Source organism: Polyodon spathula, chromosome 26 (assembly GCF_017654505.1).
Source record: "Polyodon spathula isolate WHYD16114869_AA chromosome 26, ASM1765450v1, whole genome shotgun sequence".
Classification (NCBI taxonomy): domain Eukaryota; kingdom Metazoa; phylum Chordata; class Actinopteri; order Acipenseriformes; family Polyodontidae; genus Polyodon; species Polyodon spathula.
This window is the reverse complement of record NC_054559.1, coordinates 16794992-16817066: the sequence shown is the minus strand read 5'-3', so window position 1 is coordinate 16817066 and position 22075 is coordinate 16794992. Positions and strand designations below refer to the sequence as shown.

At 43.7% G+C, this 22075-nt stretch overlaps 1 protein-coding gene across 1 annotated transcript; it reads left to right on the top strand.

Annotated features, from left to right (window-relative positions):
- Positions 1–139: 139 nt before the first annotated feature.
- On the top strand, positions 140–20932 carry LOC121300839 (protein ENL-like). Its single transcript, XM_041229762.1, has 12 exons — positions 140–246; positions 5657–5837; positions 7914–7996; positions 11389–11532; positions 12047–12172; positions 13190–13825; positions 14241–14328; positions 18088–18199; positions 18768–18867; positions 19331–19399; positions 19556–19627; positions 20418–20932. The coding sequence occupies exons 1-12, from the start codon at positions 235–237 to the stop codon at positions 20544–20546; spliced, it is 1752 nt and encodes a 583-aa protein (XP_041085696.1). The 5' UTR covers positions 140–234; the 3' UTR covers positions 20547–20932.
- Positions 20933–22075: the final 1143 nt, after the last annotated feature.

The following is a 22075-nucleotide window of genomic DNA, read 5'->3' as shown; positions in this document are numbered from 1 at the left end:
TCAATTACCAACAAGAAGCCCAGCCTTCTCGTCCATTCGCACGGCGCTCCGCTCTGCTGCCCCGCCCCCTAACAGATCCCATTGGTTGACGGAGCGTTCTGTTTTGGGCCGCTGCCGAGACTCTTGGAGGAGGGGGAGAATGACTTCCGGTTTCTGGGTGAAATTGACACACAATGAGGAGCTGCGATCAACCTCACTAAACCTGCCGTAAATAAAACAACACAAACACAGACCATGGACAATCAGGTAACGCAGCCGCTTCTGTCGCTTGGTTTATACTAGCCAGCCACTGCTTAGGAAAGCGTTTTCCAAACAGAGTAAATTAATTCCGGCACACACACACACACACACACACAATAAGGTGCTGTGGTGAGGCCTTGGAAATCAAAACCGGACACAATCAGGCAGTGGAATTCATTGATTCAGTTTTGTCATGAGGGAATACCCACACACAGGTGACTGGCGGGTCAGTCCACTTTGCTGTGGGTTAGCGAGTAGCGCTTACTGGAGAACAGGGGGATGTATTTGCTGCCAGCGCGGGTCGGTTGGGATCTGACTTGTGTTGGAAATCAGGGAATGTTGTTGCAGTGTTTATTGCAATCAGATACTACTGTCCGTGGCAGTGATTGTAGGGGTTGTCTGGACTGTAGCCGCTAGTATGTGTGTTGTTGTTTCGGGCACCATGTGACCCTCAGCCTTGCTGTACTTGTCCGTTAAGTTCAGAAAAAAACTAAACCCGTTGTGGAAAGTAGCCAAAGTTTAAACTCAACCCCCTCCCCCCTCCCAACGAGCAAGTGCGAGTTTTGGCCAATTTACTTTCCATGCCTTTGCATTTCTTACACTTAACTGACTTCATGCCGGTTTGAATACTACACCTATGTCCGTCCGCTGATAGTATTATTTTGTAAATCAGCCCCCTTAACTCCACAGTTTTGTACTGTGACAAGTGTGATACGGTTTGGAGATTTGCCACTGCTGCCTGTGCCGCCCCGGCGCAGAAGGGGGTTGCCTGTGTCTGGAATTTCGCGTCAAAGCGAAGGCCACACTCTCACGGTGCGTTCCAAGACCATGGAAGCGATCAGATCCCTCCCCCCGCTCAGAGCAGCAGAGATCTCCCCGCTCCAGTGCAGCCTTTTACAGCAACTCGACGGGGTGCTTGGAAAACTACAGGCCCAATTAAGAGTAACGTCACTACATTTGATCTGCCATTACTCCGTGCATATCGAGCTAAAACTAATTCCAGCATCGCCTGCATTGCATGTGTAAGCCGTTCTGTAAGGTTACTAACTTTAATACATGATATATCACATATGCAGTTTGAATAAGTGCGTTTTGGCTCATCTTGTTTCTGCTTTTGTGACTGGCCAATAAGAGTGAGTTGCATGACTGTCTCCGGCATGCTTACATTTTACTAAGAACTGCCAATTGTGACAAAACTTTGGGGGCATCGTTACCCCAAGTTCATGTGTCAGACTTTAGGTCTTGACAACGTACTAGTGTAGTAGTGTGACATCTGTAAAGGTGCAACACTGTAGATCATCCCTCTCCACGTTGGTCCGCACCTTTAAGTGTCCTCCCAGCTATTTTTAGATTTTGCTCTTCCCAGTTAGATCTCTACTCAGCACACTCTGTGCTGTCCTGTTGTCTACTGAAACTGGGAGACAGCTGAATGCACCAGAGGACTCTAATACCCCTTTCCACTGACACAGCTGAGTCGTGAAGGCCTAGGGTCCTTGCGGTATGGGTGGCTCTCCACTGGCTGTTTGTCGAGCCGAGCGAGGACCAAACCGTGAAACTCTGGCCTCACAAGACATCTGAATCTGTCTCAGAGCTGAGGGCGGGTTTTATGGTTTTCATGTCTTACTCGTCAGATGCAAATTACTCTCTCTCCTCTGCGTAATCAGCCTGCCGCTACATTTCAGTTGGACCGACATTGTTGAGGAGTTGTGGATGTATAGAGAACTTATCAGAAAGAAAAGGTGAACTTGAATGAAGCACTGCATGACAAGTTTTACATGCACAAAGACATTTAGAGTTACCAATGCCATGTTATGCTGTAGACTGCTCATTGAGACGTTTTGAAACACCATGCAGTTAACTCCTTTTTTTCTGTTATTACCATGTAGGAAATGTACACCTTTCAGGAGATGCAGATTATTTTATTCTAGCTGGCAAATGCTGCCAAGTGATACAGTATTTGTTCTGGATTGCTTGTCTTTTGAGCTGTGGAAGAAACCCTGTTTCTGGATATTAATTTGCAGACAGTGCTGTGCTGTTGTCGTTGCGAAACCTTTGTAAATCATTGAAGGCAGGGAGGGGGTGTACTCTATTGACTTGTCAAGTAGAAAAGTGTCGCAGTTGTGTTTGCCAAGGAGTGCGTCTATAAATACAACGCAGCCTGATTAACATCAGTCGGTGACTGCTCTTATTCACTTGTATTGAAAAACATGTGATCCAAGGTTTTCTAGTGGCTTGAAACTCACACTAGCCCTGCACCTAGACCTGGGTTTCAGTACTAGCTTTAACTAAGTGTATTATTGAAATGATCAGGGGCCAGAAGTTCAATGTTGAATAAACTGTTCCTTCTAGCTGCATGAACTGCTGTTTGTAACCGTACAGAATTGCTCAGCTGTGATCAGTTCAGAGCAGATTTATCACGGCCTGCATGTTCAATCTCCTGATCATATCAATATAGCTGAAGAAGAGGTCAGAACTGGACTGGGTGCAGGGCTAGTGTGACTTTCAAGCCCTGCTCTGGTGGATAAATGCTAGTCTTTCTGAACTCCAGGATGTCTAACATAGCCTTCTCTATACCCTGCTGTTAAACGACTTTCGCATTAAGTTGTGATCTGGTTGTTTCAGGGGTTTATTTGAAGGCGTTGACTGATTAAAGAATCCTGGTGCTCCACAGCTACAGGGGCATGGGCATTTTAGAGAACTACTGTCCAGAACAACTGGGCACCTCGCAATCTAGCTGGAGTGGTGAGTGCTATCGGAGTTCACTCACTCAGTGTGTGGTTTCAGGCATCCCTGACGCAGATCGTGGTGTCGTTTACATGCACAGATCACAATCTAAGCTGGACAAGAAATGACAAGCAAAGATGTAGCAGAAATCAAACTGAAAATCACTGGTGATGTAAACCCTTTCCAGAAGTGTTTGACACCAGGGATAGATATTTTTAATGAAATAGTCAATTGCTCCAACCAGGATTAGTCACATCAAGTGGTGGCATTTCGAAGGTTTTGGCTAATTTATCAATTCATTAATATACTGCACAGTTGTGCTAACAGACTTTACTGGGCAGAGTCTTCAATGACTTTTAAGAATCTGAATAATTGAAATAAAACCCAGTGTGTTGGCATCTAGCGCTCCACAAGGCACAGCGAATGTATCTGAAAGACAGCTGTGGTATTTCAGGCTGAAGTTGTGCAGAGTTCAGAAGCTAGTAGAGAGTTCCTGGACTGACTGTAGGTAGCTGTATTGTATCATTTTTTGTTTACCGCCTGTATATTACACAGGTATGGAAATAAGGCTCCTGTTGCATAGCAATTTGAGATGTTCCTGGTTTTCCTCAGAGTTTGATAAGACACCTGTGAGCTTGTAACCTACACACTGGGGCTAATCAAGCTTATAAATCCTGGGGTGGGTGAAACTTATAGGAGTCTTATTGCCATCTCTGTTACAGATTATACATTGAGAAATCCAAGGAAGGATTTATCAAAGTGCCACTATCCTGTGGACAGATCGCACATAAAGAGCATAGAGCATAGTTACAAGCACAAGATCTGTTTTTGTGATTTTATACCAAAGTAATCCATTGTGTGTGGGGTTTCTGAGTGATGGAAATAAGAGTCCTATTGCATAGCAGTTTCACGCATTCCAGCTTTTATTACAAGCTTGATTAGCCACAGTGTACAAGTAAAGAGCTCAGGTGTGCCTTAATAAACTCATCGTAAAACCGGAAAGGGATCAGACTGCTATGCAACGGGAGTTTTATTTTCGTCACTCTCTTACTATGAGATGGAATTTCGCAGTTTAATCAGCCAGAACCCAAACTGCATGGGATGTTATTCATATATATTATTTAATATATATATATATATAATTAGTTATTATATGTTATTCATATTATTCATATGCCCTGATGTCACTTGTAGTTGTAGTAATGTTTTTGTTTGACTTTTAAGACGACTTCTGTATTTGGAATGTGTGGGCAGGGAGCAGTTTCTGTATGTGTTGTACATCCTTTTTTTGCGTATTACAAATCCTGCATTTATTTTGTGCTACAGGGATAGAAATAGGACTGCATTGCATAGTAGTGTGATCCATACCAGCTCTTCCAATGAGTTGAATAAGACACACCTGAGCTTGTTACCTGTTCACTGTGGCTAATAAAGCTTGTAGTAAAACCTAGAATGGATGAAACTGCAGTGCTACAAGAGTCTTATTCCCACCCCTGTGGTGTCCAGCAGTAGCTAACTTCTGCACCAGTGTCAATTTAGTTTTGTTCAACTCTTGGTTAATATCCCTTCGGAGATGTACAGTATTGTGGAGATGTGCGTTTGTACCTCTCGGATTCGATATCTTTTGGATTGTGCTGTATCTTTTAAATTACTCATGTGTTCTTGTGATTTGTAAGGCTGCTGCAGGATCATAAGAACAGGTTGCCTGAGTTTAAAAAAAAAAAAAAAAGTTGAATGTGTTTTTGATGTAAGAGCATCCTGTGAATGCAGATTGTCTGTTTGTGTGTTCTGTGATGTGTTTTTAGAACTATTCATCAAATTGTCATGAAACTTGTAGACATAAAAAAAAAGCTGAAACAGAAAGCTGAGAACATTAGCGTCACACGAGCAAACTTTGGCTTGAGTCAGATTATTGCAATTTTTTTAACGCTCGCCTTTGTAAGATTTCTGTCTTGTCCTGTATTGTAATTAGGGGTTCTGGTTTTCGGTGTTTGTGTGTTGTGTTTTTTTTTTTTTTTGTAATGTTTCTGTGTTTATTTTTAACCAATTTTCAGTCTTGGCAAAATTCAGGCTTTATCGATTATGTACAATTCACACCAAATATGAGGAAACAAACTACATATAAAAATAAAATGTTTTACACATTATGTAACTAAATAAAATATTACAATTGTAAGTCACTCTTTTACAGTATTGGTAAAAAAAATAAAATAAAAACACATCTTAAACAAATGTCACACACAATTTTATACAGCTGAGCAGCTCCTGTGTGAGTAATTTTAAAATTGCCAACGAACTCTGGTTTGAAGATCACCAGACTAAGCCTTTGTGGTATTTTACCTGTGTTTATAATGTAAATTACTAACGTACTGTTATTTTTTTTGTGCTGGTTTTATTGGTTTAAAACCAAAAACCAGGAACAGAAATTATAATGAAGGCTATATCTTGGGGAGCAGCTTAGGAGATTCATCTTCTGCTGGCTGAACACACAATGCAAAAGACCTGGGCTGTTCCTGATCCCGCTAGAAATAGATTCTGGTTGAAGCCTTTTCTCTAGATGGTTTCAGTCTTCGTGCGAGCGTGCCGTGGTTTCTCATGGAAGCTGTCACTGATAATGTAGTGATGAAAAGCCCTGTGCCCTGCAGGGTCTGGTTCCCCTTGGCTGATCCCCTGTCCCCTCTTGTCCCGGCAGTGCACGGTGCAGGTGAAGCTGGAGTTGGGACATCGTGCTCAGCTCCGCAAGAAGCCCACCACGGAGGGGTTCACCCACGACTGGATGGTGTTCGTGCGCGGCCCCGAGCAGTGTGACATCCAGCACTTTGTCGAGAGGGTGGTCTTCAGGCTTCACGAGAGCTTCCCAAAACCCAAGCGAGGTGAGTTGGAAAGAGGAGAGGAGTGGGATTACAGGGGAGGTCCAGTGTGTTCCAGGACCTGCACATTCCAAATTGTCAGGATTTCTTTCTTTGATTGAATCCCAGGCTTCTGTTACCCCAAACAGTCCAACAGTTTCAACCTCACACTTTAATAATTGCTTGTAGACAGCAGAGTAATTGCACCAGTCTTACCTGTCGTGCATTTCAGTTAGCTGCGTCTCAGATGGTCTGTTTTGAAGAAACACTCACTTTCCATACTCAGGTGAAATCAGTTTTACTTCCTGGGTCAACGCATGTTACCTGAGGAAAGCATGTCAGGCAATAGGGGAAGCAGCTGGTTGGTTAATGACAGGTGGGGACAATTTCAACATCCAGGTGTGCAAAACTGTTGGAAGCATGCTTTCCAAAATGAGAGTTCTTGAACCTAGTGTAGTTCTTAAATAACAAACACAATTGCACAACAATTATGACTGTGGGAATCGCCATATTGTACCTGCGCTTGTTACCTATACAATGGGGCTAATCAAGCTCATAGTAAAAACTGGAATGGGTAATACTGCAATACAATAGGAGTCTTTTTCCCATCCCTGGTATGGTCTTCATTGAGAGCTGTACTAATGGAGTGAGATATTCAGACATGTTTAAAGTCAGAGGTCTTAACGTCGAGTGGGTCTTTCTAACGAGCCGTGAGGAACAAGTCCACTGCATAATGGGTTCAACCTGGGAACTCAGTTCTTAAGAAACTGTGTGGTTTTTTTTCCGCATCTAAAGAATGAAATACAAGTCCTCATTCTGGTGAAGGTCACATAGCGCTCTGATTGGCTAGGGATGCTTGAAGCCTTGAAACCTCCGCAGCAGCCAGCCTATTGGATGGTTCTGAACTTTGACCCCGGCCCAGCTGCTTGGAGGGGCTGGGCTGACGGTGGTAAACAGGTGCTAATTAGCCATGCTGTAAAGAAAGGCTACTCTGTGGTAAGAGAGAGAGAGAGGGGGATCACAGGGGGTAAGAGGCAGAGTCAAGAGCTCGCACTCCTTGGAAACCACACTGGCCTCCAGCTCTGGCGTGTTAGTGGGCAGCTGATTACCCACCCTCATGGCAGGGCACTGTGCAGGGGAGCAGGCTACCAGAGGAGCAAGGTTGGGTTGACTCAGTGCTTATCATGGATTTGTTCAGCTACTTTTAGGCACAGCCTAACAGTCAGGCTCATTCATTAGGAGAGAACCACTGTATTAGAAACCAGGTGGCTGCTTTCAATATTGGTAAGTTCCATTCAGTAAATCTCCATTGATAACATTCTCTAGAACTGAAACAATGCAAATCATGGCACATTTGCTTAGAAACAGAGAACTTACATTTCAGTAGGAATATAAGCATATGTAAAGAGCACCCTCAATGCTTCACCATTCGATAATTCGCTATGTGGCAATGTGGCCAGTAAATTAAACTCTGCATATATTATTGAGAATCACAATCGTTGTTGGTAATGCTCTGAAGTCTTCTTACAAATGCAAAATTGTGCATTAGAGGTTTGTTTTTTGCTGGAAATGTGGAAAAGGAAATGGGCAGACAGTCAATGCTTCAGCTGTATCAAGCTGTGATTAGTCTAAGAGTGAGCCTGGCTTGCTGGAACGAGATATTTTTTCTGGAACTGGAAAGGCAGATAGTGTCGCTGTTGTTGACTTGATGTTTCTGCTTTATTGTTTGCTTTGGGAATATCATTTTAAGTAATCATGAGCAGGGTTAGTTGAGAGAGAAAACTTTTTAGCTGTGCTTTGCTTTCCCGTGCACTAAGCTTCTGAAACTTTAGAAGGTCTGTAGCATTCTGTTCAGTTTGATCAAAAATGTACCTATTTTAGTGCCGAGAAAAATGTTTGAATATTTAAACGAACACATTTGTTTGTATTAGAAACAAGTGTTTATGGTCTCAAAGAAACCAGTGTATCAATAATATCTGATGTCTTTAGTTGTCTGTCTTATTTCAGAATGTTTCGAAGTTGCTCTGCATGTTAAAGCAGTTAGTCCAGCTGTGCAATGCTCACACTAATGCCTGTGCCCCCACCCCCGTTCCCCCACAGTGTGTAAGGAGCCCCCCTACAAGGTGGAGGAGTCGGGCTACGCTGGCTTCATTATGCCCATAGAGGTCTACTTCAAAAATAAGGTGAGTGCAGCCTGTCATTGTGTAACGATCTTTTGAGTTCATATTTATATAAATAAAGTATACATCATGTTTTAACTATGTATATATACATATTTTTTAATAAACATTATCCTTTTTTTATACATTTATTTCATTACCATAATTTCTCATTAGCGGTAGTAACGCTAATGTATGTGAAGTGCCACACTGTTTTTAATTGACTGCAGATTTACGATAAATACTGACCATGCCCTCTGTAAAAATAAGATAAAATCGAAAATATATATTTGTACTGCTCTACTATTGTGGGGCTGTCATAATAATTGCATGTACAGCAATCTACCCAAAAATAAATAAAATATGATAAGAATTGTATTTCAATCCATTGCACTGAAGCAGGGCTCCAGTACTGCAAGGTGGGGTTTCTCAGTATTTAAACACTAAGCAAAGCAGGGTCATTCATTCAAAACCAAAATAGCATTTGCTCCAGTGCAATGTTTGCACCACTGAAGGGAAAACAAAGAATTAGCATACGAATGCAAAATACAAGCAAACAGTCCCGAATAAACAATAGCATATTTCGACTCCCATTCCAGTCGAGATATGTGCACATCGTTTTGAGCGTTGACTCACTCCAAATTATACATCTGCGCAAGCGCTAGAGAGAGCTTCCGTTTGCCTTCAGACCGAGTCTATGGTAATGGCCTTGACAAATAATGCAGCGCGTGGCATTAGGAACTACAGGTAGCTGAGTGCTGGGGATGCTCGAGCCACTTGTACTGCGGATATGAATCCCCACCAGCAGGGAAGCAGGCTCCTGTCGTGATGGATACAGTGCAGGCGCTTGGCATTCCATGATTGTTCAAACTCCTGTTTATTATAGTAATATACCTCCTGGTAGTAGTGGAGCCTGGAGCATTGTTCTCACAGTGTTCTGTGAGTGGGTTTGAGCTCTGAAGCAGAGAGAACCCATTCGGTCACCACAACTTCCCTTCACAGCCTCTCAGCCCACACTTTGATCATGTTGAAATGCAGCTGACAACGACGCTTCCGTTTGAAAGATGAAAAAGAACTTCTTACTAAAAGCTGTAGTATAAATCCACTGGGGGATAATCAATATTGCTTTGTGCTTTGGTGCAGCCTAAAATGTGTGTGTCTGCTGTATCAGCTAATGCTTTAGCATTGCTGATGTAAAGATAAAGTTTCAGGGTTATTGAGAACTGCTGGTAAAAATGTGCCGGTTTTCTTTTATTGCAATACAAATTTGAGAAAAGTAGTTTCAAGTGAGCCCTAGCCAACACGCTGGTCTTGTATGTAATTTAGCACAGCTGATCTGTTTAGGATGGCACATAGTGTTCTTAATACTGAATGAAGGCGTTGATGTGACTTCATATTTCTGTCAATAGGCGCAAATCTGGACTGGCCTGGATTGCAACGTGGTCTCGGGCGTGGTTTACTGTGCTTCACTGCATACAAGGATTTGGGTTGGGGTTAAAATGTGGGAGGACGGGTTACACCAGTGCCATTTCTCAACTTCAAACAACTAATTGCATAGTTTTAATGTTCTGTGGAAGTCAGTCCTGTAGTAATGATATGCTGTGCCCAAGACTGGTCAGCTATGTTGAGTGCAGTTATTTTTCCTGTTGTCTTTCTTTGAGTTATTCTCCCTAGACCTCTTTTTGTTGAAACTGTGTTGTGAGTTTTCCCTTGTCTTAAAATACTGCTCATTGGGATGATGGGAACACTGTAACAGTGCAACAACTGTCCCCATTTTCCACAAGATAATAAATATTTACTCAAGGCTGCAGCACCTGCCCTGGTTACACATTAGAGAAGATTAGGGAAGAGGGGGTGTACTACAAGCTGTTAGTTTCTCACCCCTCCCAGACTGTAACACAACTGGTTTTGTAGCTGAGTTACAACTCAGTAAATACCGGCAGATTCCTTTGTTAAATTAGCAACATAGCTGGGGGTGACAGATGCAAAAGGCGTTAGAATGAAGCAGTGTGTGATGGGCACCACCTTTGTATTTAGTATTTCACGTTTTGTTTTTAATTCAACTTCAAATGATGATGAAGGCTATATCTTGGGATCTCTGCACTTCAATATGTATTGGGAGTGCCTGTGTGTCAGGACCTGCTAGAGCAGACATACAGTGTGTCTGTGACATCCCTGTACTGTGTTGTAAAGTTAATTCCAAAACATGTTCTAAAAAAAACAGTGATAATGAAAGGTAGAACACCCCCCAGGGTACGGTGCTTCTCCACATTGTGTGGAATGTGGGGAGCGTTTCCCGGGGCTATAGTGAACCATCCCAGTTTCTGCTTGTTTCAGCATCTTTATCTGATTGGTGTTGGTTATGTTAATTTAAATATAGCTCTAGAGAGGGTCTGGAGCTCACCTGAACTACACGTCCTGGCAGTCTGTGTGGGAAGGGGTATGGTAAGTACAATGGTTATTTTTGGTAACATAATGGCAGTTTGGAAAACTTTAAAAGCAAGAAGCGTCACACTTTTTGTATTTTTTGTTTGTTACTTACATTGGCTTTATGGTGTTTTACGCATCCAATTCAAATATTTTTTAGAAGTCTCTGTTGAGGTGCTTTACTATGAGTTGTCTAGTTGTCTGCCACAGACACGTGTTGTAGTGCAGTAATCTGTCGCGTGTCTGACTACAGTGGGACCAGAGTCAGGGTGGATATATAAAAAGACGGATAAATGAATCCTGTTTTAAATACCATTCTACACAGCTGTAACAATGACTATTCACACAATTATTGTTTTCAGATTCAGCTTTTAGCAATTTGCTAAAAAAAACAAGCAAAAGGAAGCTATCCGAATGCATAGCTAATCACTAGATCACTCTGCCGTCTACTTCTGTTAAGACACTGTATGATCTATACCTTGTTACACATATCCATGGCAAACAGCGAACTGAAGAGCAGCTCCGAAACCTGTACCTGTGTTTGAGTCCAATAAGCACCACTCCGAGTGATTGCAAACGCCATACAAAGGTCCGATTTTTGATGAAACATGCTTTTTTAGTGCATGTTACTGACAGTATCATAATCTGGGGGCCAGTGGAGGCTGAGTGTTTGAAAAAAAGTCCTTCCGATATTCTGCATCTCAAGTTAGTTTATCACAGTCTAAAGGGTGCGCAGAGCTGGCAGCACATGATTGCATGCGGTCAAAGAGATCAGAATGAAATTGCTAATATTACAATGCATTTCAATTCTCTGCCCTGAATTTCTGGAATTTCCTTCCTGGTGCCCTGAAGCTTTAACCCTCCCCTAGAAAAACATGGTTTGAAGTTGAATGCTGGATGTCACTACCTACTGAAAACCACGCACGTTTACCCAGCACCAAAAAAATAAATAAATACAAAGAAGAAACCAGGTTGTGTTTCTCTTGCAGGAGGAGCCTAAGAGAGTGTGTTTCACCTACGACTTGTTCCTGAACCTGGAAGGAAACCCTCCTGTCAATCACCTGCGCTGTGAGAAGCTCACCTTCAACAACCCCACCAGGGAGTTCCGACACAAGCTGGTCAAGGCAGGGGGGGTGAGTGAGGCAGGGAGAGGGAGAGGAGTAGGGGCGATGAGGAAGGGAGAGGAGCCAGGGCTGGGAGGAGGAGGAGGGGGGGGTTAATAACCAAGAATATAACTACAAAGCATGAGCAAGAAAGTATGTCTGATACTAAATTTAGCAACTGAATTCGGGGAAGTACTTTCCAACTAAACTCTGCTGAGCAAAGCGGTGTCGTTTGGAACAGTGTGATTCACCTTGCCATTCTGTCATTGGATTTGAGTGAATGCAAAAGAGGTCACAGGGTAAGACAGTGAAGATGGTAAAATAGTGATTCACCCTGCAGTGGTAAATAAGAAAGTTTTTGGACGTTGTATCTTAATGTAGGAAAATAAATAATGAACTGTGCCATCTGCTTTTCTGTGATGTTTGCCAACGTTGCTGTCTGTGCTTTCCTGATGCGGATGAGCTCACTCCTGGACCTGTGGACACAGAGACACAGACAGACAGACAGGTGGTTAACTCGTTCTGCTCCCCCTCTCGTTCCCAGGTCATGGTGATGCCCGAGGGAGCGGAGGCCGTCACCAGGCCAAGTCCAGACTACCCTATGTTACCCACAATCCCCCTCTCTGCGTTCTCTGACCCCAAGAAGACCAAACCTTCCCACGGGTCAAAGGTCAGTTTAATGCCAGTGTGTTGGTTTAATGAACAGACAGAATAAAAAGCTCCAGTTTTGTAGACAGAGCTCTCTCGTGGGTTGTGTGCAAGGTACAGTAGGTTAAAATAAAAGAATCCATCCGTAACATCGAACACTTAATTAGGGTGATGAAGCCACTCGCCAAAACGGTTGTCCACCTGCAGTTTTAAATGAGATTTTCTTATCATTTGACTGTCCCTTTACATCTAGGCAATCGTTCGGAGTGATTCTCCATTGCTCAGACACTGTATTTGAATGTATATATTTATCTGTTAAGTGGCTTTCATCTGCATTCACAAGTGCTCTCAGTTCTGCTCTGGATGTATATAAGTGCTCTGGATATATATATATATTATATATATATATGATACATACATCTAGTTATATTAACCCTTTCATGCATGGAGACCTCATCTGAGGATGAATAAAACAACTCTTCTAGTCTTTATATGGGGACGGATGGAAGACGCAAATGCATGATGACCTCATAAAAAAACTCTTCTAGTCTTTATATGGGGACGGATGGAAGACGCAAATGCATGATGACCTCATATGAGCCAGGTGCCATTTTTTTCCCCCTATAGAAAACAATGGAAAACATTTTCAGTCAAAAATATATTTGTGTCCAAACCAATTATTTATTAGCTATTTTCAATGTTACGTGCATAAAATGGTTCAGACACTTTGGCCGATGTGTCCTGTATTACATGTGTCTAGCAGACAGCTAGAGCTGAATCCCAGCTCCTTAACTCCTGGTCAAAGCACCTTAACGGACATCCTGGAAAGGTTAGGAGGCAGAAAAACAAGCTAAAAACTTAGCTAAAGACTTGCTCTTTCATTCTGCCTACTAACGCTTTACTAGAAGCACACTCTGAACAAATGCTGAATGTGATAGCGCTGCACACACACTGCTGTGTAAACACTAACATTTTTATTTGACATGCAGATTTTCAACTAACGCTTCTACTCTAAACCCTCCATGCCTACCTCTCTCAGGAGTCCATTAAAGACAGCAGCAGCAGCAGCAGCAGCAAGACGTCCAAGCCTCACAAAGTGACCAAGGAGCCCCGGGGCGAGCGGCCACGCAAGGACTCTGAGAGCAAGGGCTCCAGCAAGGGGGAGGGGGAGCGCGAGGCAGGCAAGCCTGCCAAGGAGACCCCGTCGGCACGGAAACTGGACAGCAAGGGAAACAAAGAGGAGGTCAAGGCGCCCCCCAAAGCAGCATTCAAGGAGCCCAAACTGACCTTGAAGGAGTCCAAAATGGAGGGCATGTCCCCAAAGGGTGGGGGGAGCGGAGGTGGAGGGGGTGGGGGAGGCGGCCAGCCAGAGCCCAAGGCATTCAGTAAGAGGCCGGCCAATGTGGAGTCCCCCAAGCCCAGCACTAAGAAACAGAAGAAGGGCAGCTCGGAGAGTTTGAAGGGCGTTACCAGCACCTCCCCCCGCGTCTCCTCCTCCACCGTTGCCCTGCCCCCCCCCAGCTGCCCCGAGAAGAAGCCCCCCAAAGAGAAGAGCAGCAGCGGCGGAGGACGCCCGGAGAAGGTGAAGAACGAGACCACCGAAGTGAAGGAGGTGAAGAAGCCAGCGGAGACGGATGACTCCAATTCAGAGGACGAGGCCTCATCGAAATCGGAGGTGAGGCGCGATGAGCTCCCTCCAGAGCGGCACACTGCAATCACCTGAGTGTTCAAAAGCAGGAAGCAAAAATAACCAGACATATCTGACAAAAGCCTTCAACTCCTTCTAAAAGCACACCGTGGAGGCCTGGCTCTGAATCCGGCTCAAATCACGAGTGAAATGAATGATGTGGTGTGTCTTGCTTTTTATGACCATAATTCATGTTCATAGTAATCAATGCATGTATTGTATTACTGATATCACCTTTTTGCTTCTTGCTTTTGAATAGTCTTCAATATATTGATGACTTGTCTCATATCGCAGTAGGAAGTTGCTAAATGCACCCCTACATTTGAGAGTATAGTGAATTGTGAGATGCAGCTAAATCCACTGCTGTCAGTGCGCTTGACCTTTTTACCTTTTCCCTATCCAGTCTGTGCCGTCAAGTCCGTCAAATTCCAGTTCCAGCTCCGATTCCAGCTCTGATTCCGACTTCGAGCCCTCGCAGAACCACACTCAAGGTACCACACTCCCAATCCCCAACGCTCTGCCTAACGCTTTTATCAGTGGCTGCCATGGGCTTGCGCCTAATAGGTTCCCCTTTGTAAGAGAGAATTAATTGGGACTTCCTGGATTAATAAAAATGATAAAGAAATAACCTTGACGGCTCCCTGGTAGAAGCGCAGCCGAGTGGTGTGCAGGGTGAGTCAGACAATGAGGTTCTGTTTCAGTGTGGAACATTAAAGCTGAAGAGTCCTTCCACTGAACACTGTGGGTGGGGGGGTGAATCGAGACTAGGCGTCTGGCCAGCACACTGCTAAGAGGAAGGGAGCCAGGCTGTAGCACAGAGTAAAGGGAAATTACTAGGAACCAACGATTATTGAATACGTGAAGCAGAGACTGGGGGGGCCTGAAAGCGCGGGCCTTTGATCAGACTGAGATTAAAAGCCCAGTCTGTATGTGTTATCTTTTTATCTGAGATCCAGCAGCGGATTTGTAGCTTGTGTTGTGTCTGTGTTTCCCACATTGTCAATATAGAACCTAAAACAGGCTTTTAGAAGGGAGGCATGACACCATCTTCCTGTCTGACTTCTCGTAAACTTTTGACTGTTCTTTATGGTTCCTAACAGAGAGTTTGGAAAAAGAACATTTGAGTTTTTCTGCGCTGCGATCTTAGAATAAACTTCAAAAGGAATTGAAACTTAGTGGCAGCCCCGGGGTCAGTTAGAATTCTGATCACTGTCAGAGCAGAATGGTTTTCTGAAATTGCAATTAGTTACACTGGTATTGTGATCAATTACAATTACAATTACAATTACAGGAACAACTCTGCTGCAGTGACTACAATTACACTGAAAAGTCACAAACAGCTACACTTTACTCTTTCTTCTAAATAACCCAGCAGTAATCACTGGTACAAATACAGAAACATACTAGAGAACTTATTAAGTAAATGGGGTCACCAGGAGTGGTTGTAAATGCAAGAGTAATGATCACATGACAGATCAATGCGGTATTGAACTGTGATCGATCAGGCGCATGGTATAATTACAGTGATGTGCTAAGGCTTACCTACAGTTACAGTTGTACTGTAATTGCATTTACGAATTGCACAATTACAATTGTCATTGATTCCAGGTGTGCTCGATCCCTTAATAATTCAAGGAGTTTAAACAGAACAGATGTGCTCAGCAGAGACATGCCTGTGTTTCGGCTGCTCTTGGTTTACCTGTTTGTGATTTGCTTTGTAAATCTCAACAAGGCCTCCTGGTTAAATACATATTAAGTGCAAAATGTGGCCCGATTCTCACGGGACTCAAAGTCACCACATAAATAGGGGATTTGGGAATTTTTAATGACATCCGTGAAATTTAGTCTCATGCAGACCGTCCATTTCTTTTTATCCCAGATAATTATCTCATAGGTGCTCTGATTTTTTTTTTATGTTTGTTTTTTACAGGACATTGGCACCTTCTGTGAAATGTAAAACTCAGGGCCCTGTGTCTTTTTACTCTTGTTCGAATTGACCATGTCAGTGTTGTGTTAGAACTGATGCAGCATTGCCGGGGTATTCGCCTTAAAGCAACACCAGCCTTTACAGTAAATCATAATACAGCAACCTGTCGTGTATCTGACTGCGGTGGGACCAGAGTCAGGGTGGATATGTGTAAAGTCAGCTAAATTAATCCTGTTTTAAATACCGTTATACCCAGCTGTAACAATGACTGTATTCACACAACTTTTGTTTTGAGATTCATATTTTATTAGGGAGCTCCCCTAAATCCCTTGTTTAGAAAGATGCAGGGTATTAATACTCATGACAGAGTAGCAGATATCTGCCGTGTGGGTGCGTACATTTGCTGCTGAGTGACAGGCAAGGTGGAGGTTGAAGTTGATATGCCCTGCAGGTGAACAGGATTTATTACATATCAACACACTGAACAGCTCAAGTGACGCTAATGACAATGGTAGAGCACGGAACACATACAACACAGTGTAGAAAGCTCTGGTGGGATCTACAATCTCTGAACTAATCTTCTATGTTCAATAATAAACAAGCTCCGGCTACTTGCCCAGCTGTCGGCGGTTTTGACTTGCTTACTCACTCTTCGGTACCCAAGCCTGGTTCTGGCTCTCTCACTCACACACTCGGTCACTCATTCCCCCACTCTCACACTCACTCGCTCACTCATTCCCCCACTCTCACACTCACTCACTCACTCACTCATGCCCCCACTCTCACACTCACTCACTCACTCACTCACACTCACAGTGAGGTGAGTACACCCACTCACTGAGTGAGTGAGTGAGTGGAGTAAGTCACGGGGGTGAGAGTACGTGAGTCCAGTGACTCTCACTCACTCACTCACTCATTCATGCCCCCACTCTCACACTCACTCACTCACGCCCCCACTCACTCACTCATTCCCCCACTCTCACACTCACTCACACACACACACACACGTTGGCGAAGTTCAGCTTCTTTAGCCCAGCTGGCTTTGGTTTTGCAGCAGCCCCGAGGTGAATAAATGGAACCTTTTTATATCTGACGCCCTGGTCCATTGTTTACAAGTCCTGCACATAAGCACCTTCTCTGGCTGCAACATTGCATTTCATTTTGAATTTACCGACCTTATGAAAACGAATCCCCGTCTGGGAAGTTCCTGGACGTCCTCTGCTTTTGACCAACTCTGAGGACCCCTGCTGATGTATGTATGATCTATATGTGTGGATTTTCCAGAAAAGGTGTTTTTTCCAAAACCACCAAAAAGTTTCCACCCAAGATTATGTTTCTATAGTTTCAGTGCAAAGAACGACACTGTAGAAAAAGCTCTGAATACGGTTGGAAAAACACACAAGGACTGTCTTTTTTTGCTGTGTTGGCTCTTGAAGTCCAGACTGAGTCATGGAGCCTATAATGACCGTGTTGGTGTTGATCAGCCTTCAGTGTCTGAATCACTGCGTGGATTTCAAAGACTCAGTTGATCATTTATCCGTTCCGAATGTTACCACTTAAATCCAGTCCAATTCTGTGAGTTAACTATCATTGACTACAGCTTTATTATATTAGTCTTGAGCAGGAGTAATGATGCCCGAGCCTTGTGTCTTAAATTAGGTTCAGTATACAGCTGTGGCCAAAAGTTTTGCATCACCTAGAATTTTAGGATTGAGAAAAAGAAAAAATATATAATTTTTTTATTTTTTATTTTGACATCATGTAATCAAAGAAACTACAAAATGATATTGCAAAAGTATATTGGAAACCATTATGGTAGTACAGTAAATGTCACATTTTTCATTTATATGGAAAACGACAAAGCAGTATACAAAGCAGTTCAAGTTAACGGTACATTATTCTGCAGGTTTCATTTGACTTTATGAAGTTAAATGAGTTCATTCTGTAGGGTGATGCAAGATGTTTAGCCACAGCTGTGTTTGAATTGCAGTGTGTCCCTGCATAGCTGTGTTTGAATTGCAGTGTGTCCCTGCACAGCTGTGTTTGAATTGCAGTGTGTCCCTGCACAGCTGTGTTTGAATTGCAGTGTGTCACTGCACAGCTGTGTTTGAATTGCAGTGTGTCACTGCACAGCTGTGTTTGAATTGCAGTGTGTCACTGCACAGCTGTGTTTGAATTGCAGTGTGTCACTGCACAGCTGTGTTTGAATTGCAGTGTGTCCCTGCACAGCTGTGTTTGAATTGCAATGTGTCCCTGCACAGCTGTGTTTGAATTGCAGTGTGTCCCTGCTGGTATTGCTCTGAGCTCTGCTCTCTCCTCCCAGGCCCCCTGCGCTCCATGGTGGAGGACCTGCAGTCAGAGGAGTCAGACGATGATGACAGCAGCACTGAGGGGGAGACGCCTGTGAAAACCAACCCGCCCAACAGAGACACGAGGTCAGTGTGTGTGTGTGCCTGGGCCGGTCACCCCCTCAGCCCGGGGCCGGTCACCCCCTCAGCGCCGGGGCCGGTCACCCCCTCAGCCCGGGGGCCGGTCACCCCCTCAGCCTGGGGCCGGTCACCCCCTCAGTCTGCACTGGAGCAGCATCACCCCTTCATAACATTGCAATTCATACACAGCTATGGCCAAAGCTTTGCATCACCTTGTACAATAAACAGATTTTGCTTCATAAAGTCAAATAAAATCTGCTGAATAATGTGACATTTCGAAATCTAACATGAAATACTGTGCTACTATTATGGCTTCCGGTAGACTCTTACGATATCATTGTGTAGTTTCTATGATTTACAGAATGTTAAATAAAAGATCTAAATTATGTTCACATTGTTTTTTTTTGTTTTTTTGTTTTTTTTTTAATTATCTTTCAATCCTAAAATTATAGGTGATGCAAAAACTTTGACCATAGCTGCAGTTAAGAGGCTGCATTCTCTGTTCTCCCTAATAAAGACAATACTGAACTTTTCAGTTGGCTTTACTTCACCTTTCATTCTGTTTCCTGGGCAGGTTGAGTCTGGGCAGCGAGAGTGACAGCAGCGAAGGGTCCCACCCCCCCAGTCGAGATCCTCCGCACCCCCCTCTCAAGCACAGCTCTGCAAACAACAAGGTGAGCACCCCCTCTAGTGGAGCAGCTGGGGAACTGCACCACGCTCACAGCCTGCTCAGGCTCACTGTATAATCTGCTAAACAAATGATCGTGGTTTTTACCAGCCCTTTTTCAGTAAAACTGCTTATATCCAGGAACATTGGACAGGGAGAAATAAGACTATTGGGAAATACAAATGGGAGATTGAATCTTAGCATATGCAAACCAGTACCGCTTTTTGGTAGACCGGAGTGTGTATACTACTGTTTATCTAGGGAAACGGTGAATAAATTACATCTAATAGTTACTATAAATAACATATCAGAAATCAACCAATCACAGTACAGTATTTGCCAAAATTCTAGTCCGTCTTGTCCTGTGTACAGATGTCATCTCGTTCATAGAACTAGAGAAAAGGTGGAGAAATGGCATGATCTTGAAAATGCATCTTGATGTGATCCGTGTAACTTTCCTTTTGCTCCAGGTCTCTGTGAGGAAAAGTCCAGAACCCTGCAGCAGACCTGAGAAGATGTTGAAGAAGGGATACGACAAGGTGAATACAAGTCTGCGCTGCGTAAAAGTCTTCCCCTTCCGAGAGCTCTAAATGAACTAAAGCATATTGATTCCTGGAGGAATTAAGACTCCAGTCCAGGTTTTCCCTGTGCTTTTGTTGGTTACCTGTTTAAAGAGCCCCTGTTTGTCTCCTCAGGCGTACACAGACGAGCTTGTGGATCTGCATCGGCGGCTGATGGCGCTTCGAGAACGGAACGTCCTGCAGCAGGTAAACCTGTCCGTCTGCCTGTCTGTCTGCCTGTCTGCAGTGTGTGTCTCGCAGGCTGTGTTTCTGCACTGCTGTGCTGGTTATAGTGTCCTCCAACAATTGGGGGTACTGTGTGTGTCTAAATAACAGCTCATAAAACCGTGATTTAAACATATTTTTTTATTAAGCTTAGCCATGCTGCTCGATATGTGAGCTGTTCTGTGCACCCGTTCCTGATTATTAGGAGCACCTTGTTCAGAAGTGTTGCTGTGATGATCAGGTGCCAGCAGTTCCACGTTAAACGCACCTCTTCCTGCCTCCATGAAGGGATCAAATGAAGAGCTGCAGATTCAGGCGAGATGTATTTCTGGTCCTGTAATGACTTGGCAAGAGCCTGGTTGTTCAGATTGCTGGCATCGTTTCAGTAACACTTCTCAGAACAGGTGACACGCTGTCATCGCTCAGTGTTACCACAGTATCATGATGGAAATCTGAGAGATTCAGGGTCCAGACCCCTTTTGAGATTTCCATGGAGTGGCAGGTACCTCCAGCTGCCAATGTGGGGGTGATTCAGCATGACACCTATTGAGGTCTCACGTCTTGTCTTGAAGGGCATTGCTAGCAAGCAAATAAAATTCTGTACATGAGAAAATCAAAGTGATTGTTGTGGGGTCTAATGAAGTCTACGGTATATCAGAATCATTTATCTGAACGGGAAATTTGAAAGTTCAAACAAGATGCGTAACTGCAAACACTCAAATGATAACACAGGAGATAAAACATGTCCTCTCCCTCCCCTGCCCCCCTGCAGATTGTGAACCTCATCGAGGAGACAGGCCATTTCAACGTCACCAACACCACCTTTGACTTTGACCTCTTCTCATTGGACGAATCGACTGTCCGTAAACTACAGAGCTACCTGGAAGCCACAGCCACGTGACAGGAAGTCCGGGAGAGGGCGGGGCTTTGTCTTTCCTAAGAACACGGGGTGGGACAACAAAAATCAAACAAACGACACAGGAAGCTGTGGGGGGGGGGGGGGGGGGGTTTCAAGAAGGGAGTGATCGTTGTGCACCCCAATCCACTGCCCCCCCCCCGGAGAGAGAGAGATATGCCACAGTCACAGTGAACAGACACTCAGAGACTGTATATTATATATATATATATATATATATATATATATATATATATATATATATATATATATATATATATCTGTGTGTGTGTGTATACGTGTAGCCGACAGCGTGGCTGGTTTTTTGTGGTCACGCTTGCTCTCGATTTTATAAAATGCACAATGGCTGGACTGAGTCACGGTTCCAGAGACACGCAGACCTATTCTTTTAGAAGTTTTCTTCCTCAAATCCAGTGTTTCTTCATCTGCATTAGTTTTGGGTGAGATTCGGTAGGTTGCCAGGAGAGAAGAGAAGCTGCAAGTCCCTTCTGGGTTCGGGTCACACTGTTTTTGGCATCATGATGTCATCATTAAACAGAATGGTTTTAGCTGCATTCAGGGTCGGGCTCCAGCCCCCAGGAAATTTACATATCTTTGCCTGACGTATCTTTTAAAGTGTATCTCGGTATGGATGCAAGTGTTCCGATTTGTGTTGCTTTAATTCACTTGGTCTCTTTCTGTTTCAGTCGTCGCGTTCTGGTGGCGTTTTAAAGCTCCTGTCGTTGGTACAGCTCTGAGTCACGCCTGACCTCCAAGTACGTCTGCTCCTGAGTGTAACCATTAACCTGTCCCCTTGGAACACTAAGACACCAGGCAGTAAGACATGCCATGTAGAACCAGTGAAGTTACATTCAGGGAGATATAGCGAGGCCACAATATATCGTTTAAAAAGCTCTTGATATTTCATACCTGCACCAAGTTGCTGTTTAAAGAGGACTTTATTTTCTGTGCCCTAGGAACTCCATTTTGACCTCCCCCTGTAACACCAGATTTGACTAAGTTTTAAGAGTAAATCCCCTTTCAATAGATTTTCTGAGGTCAGCATTGAATGCTGCTGTTGCGATTTTTAGTTTAATCATATTCCCCTTATTTATTTTTTAAGTATTGTAGCAGCTCGGAATCACTCAGAGCATCATGCATTATTTCATAGGGATCAAATGCGACTAAGGAAGCACAACCTTGAGTAGCTTATTTTAAATGTGGGAGTCTGGTTTATTGTTTTTATCCGCAGGTTATTTATTTATTTGTTTTATTTGCAGAGTGCCCATTGAGATTGTAATATATTTACAGAAGCAAGCATACACTTTCTACACCTTAATGCTTCCACATCTTCTGGCAAAGCAATAAGTCCACTCAAGGGCTCAAGTTTGCTGGTGACTTCCCAGAGGTGTTTGTATAGTAGACGCTGAGGATTTTTTTCTTTTTGTAGAGCAACAGCACCCCTATGTGGTCAGATGGGTTCATTGCTGTTGAAATGCTGGTAGTTTGAATTCAAATCCTATTTACCGAGTTTG